Source organism: Echinops telfairi, unplaced genomic scaffold (genome assembly GCF_000313985.2).
Source record: "Echinops telfairi isolate 266 unplaced genomic scaffold, ASM31398v2 ScPeMD7_7412;HRSCAF=8450, whole genome shotgun sequence".
NCBI lineage: Eukaryota > Metazoa > Chordata > Mammalia > Afrosoricida > Tenrecidae > Echinops > Echinops telfairi.
This window is the reverse complement of record NW_022111312.1, coordinates 3,006,982-3,008,163: the sequence shown is the minus strand read 5'-3', so window position 1 is coordinate 3,008,163 and position 1,182 is coordinate 3,006,982. Positions and strand designations below refer to the sequence as shown.

Here is a 1,182-nt window from a genome sequence, read left to right as displayed (position 1 = left end):
GGACTGGTGTCCAGGTGATTCAGAGGAGGGCCGTGGGCCGAAGTGGAAGTGTAAAATTGGACGATACATCCTGACTGAAGCTGGGTGGTGGGTCCCCGGGGACTGCTGGCACTCCTTCCCTTTATCTACTTCTGTGGCTCTGGGGCACCGCCAGGAGGAGCTGGGGCAGACCAATCTGCTCACCTGCTTGAGTTGCAGCACGGTGCCCAGGGTCTCCACCATCGGGTTCTTCTTGTAATGCTCCACGAGGTCCGTCAGCGAGTCAAACCGCTCTCCTCCACCGACATCGTACTTCATTTCCTGTCGAGACAAAGCAGTGGAGCGGTGGGACCTCTGTGTCCCGTTAGTGCTTTCCCCGCCTGAAGCACAGGAGGCGGACTCTGGGCCCAGGAATGGAGAGACCACACAACTGCTGCATGGCCACAGAGGAGAGGGGGCCACGTGGAGGGCGAGAATGGAGAGACCGAGTAATGTGAGTGAATGGGTCACTGGAAAAGGACCCCGTTTACCAGTTCACAAAAATGTTTCTCCCTCGTGGGTTAATGAAGTTAAAGAAATGGAACTTTTAAAAAAACCAAGAAACTATACTCTTTTCTATACTCAAGTTAAAGGATTGCTGAATAGAAGGAAAATGACTTTTTTCTCTGAAGCATTACCAACTGAGGCTGGGGAGCAGTGCTGGTGGCCAGTATACACCAAACCAAGCCACACTGGCTGCATTCAAGTTGATTCCAACTCACAGTGACCCTTTCAAGACGGAATAGAACGGCCCCTGTGGGTTTCCGAAGTTGCATATTTTCCAGAGGAGGTGTAAGCCTCATTTCTTTCCCACAGAGAGGCTGGTGGGTTTGAACCGCTAACACTGTGGTTAGCAGCCCAACTCCTAACTCACTGCACCACCTAACTCACTGCTTCTTAAACAGAGACCAGGGCATTTTTTTCCTGATAAGATCCAAATAGGCTACTGAAGGACAACAGTAGAAAAAGAGTTAAGCTAAGAAAACACAATCGCCCTATGAAGACATTTGGGGGCTATCCTTCAAAAAGAGAACTGGAGAGGTGAGGCGCACTCCCTGAACGACAGAGTAAGCACCGCTGGAAATCCATCTCTCCCTAAAAGCAAGAATAATGACAAGCCCTGGGAAAACGAACCTTTACAGGATTCTGGAAATTAAACTGTGC

The 1,182-nt window shown here is 50.3% G+C and overlaps 1 protein-coding gene across 1 annotated transcript in view; it reads right to left on the bottom strand.

Moving 5' to 3' along the window:
* Positions 1–1,182, bottom strand: part of PTPN11 (protein tyrosine phosphatase non-receptor type 11) — an 81,677-nt gene that overhangs the window by 48,804 nt on the left and 31,691 nt on the right. The window contains exon 5 of the mRNA XM_004709659.3: positions 184–300. Within this exon, the coding sequence (XP_004709716.3) occupies positions 184–300 (117 nt within the window). The remainder of the gene's footprint in view (positions 1–183; positions 301–1,182) is intronic.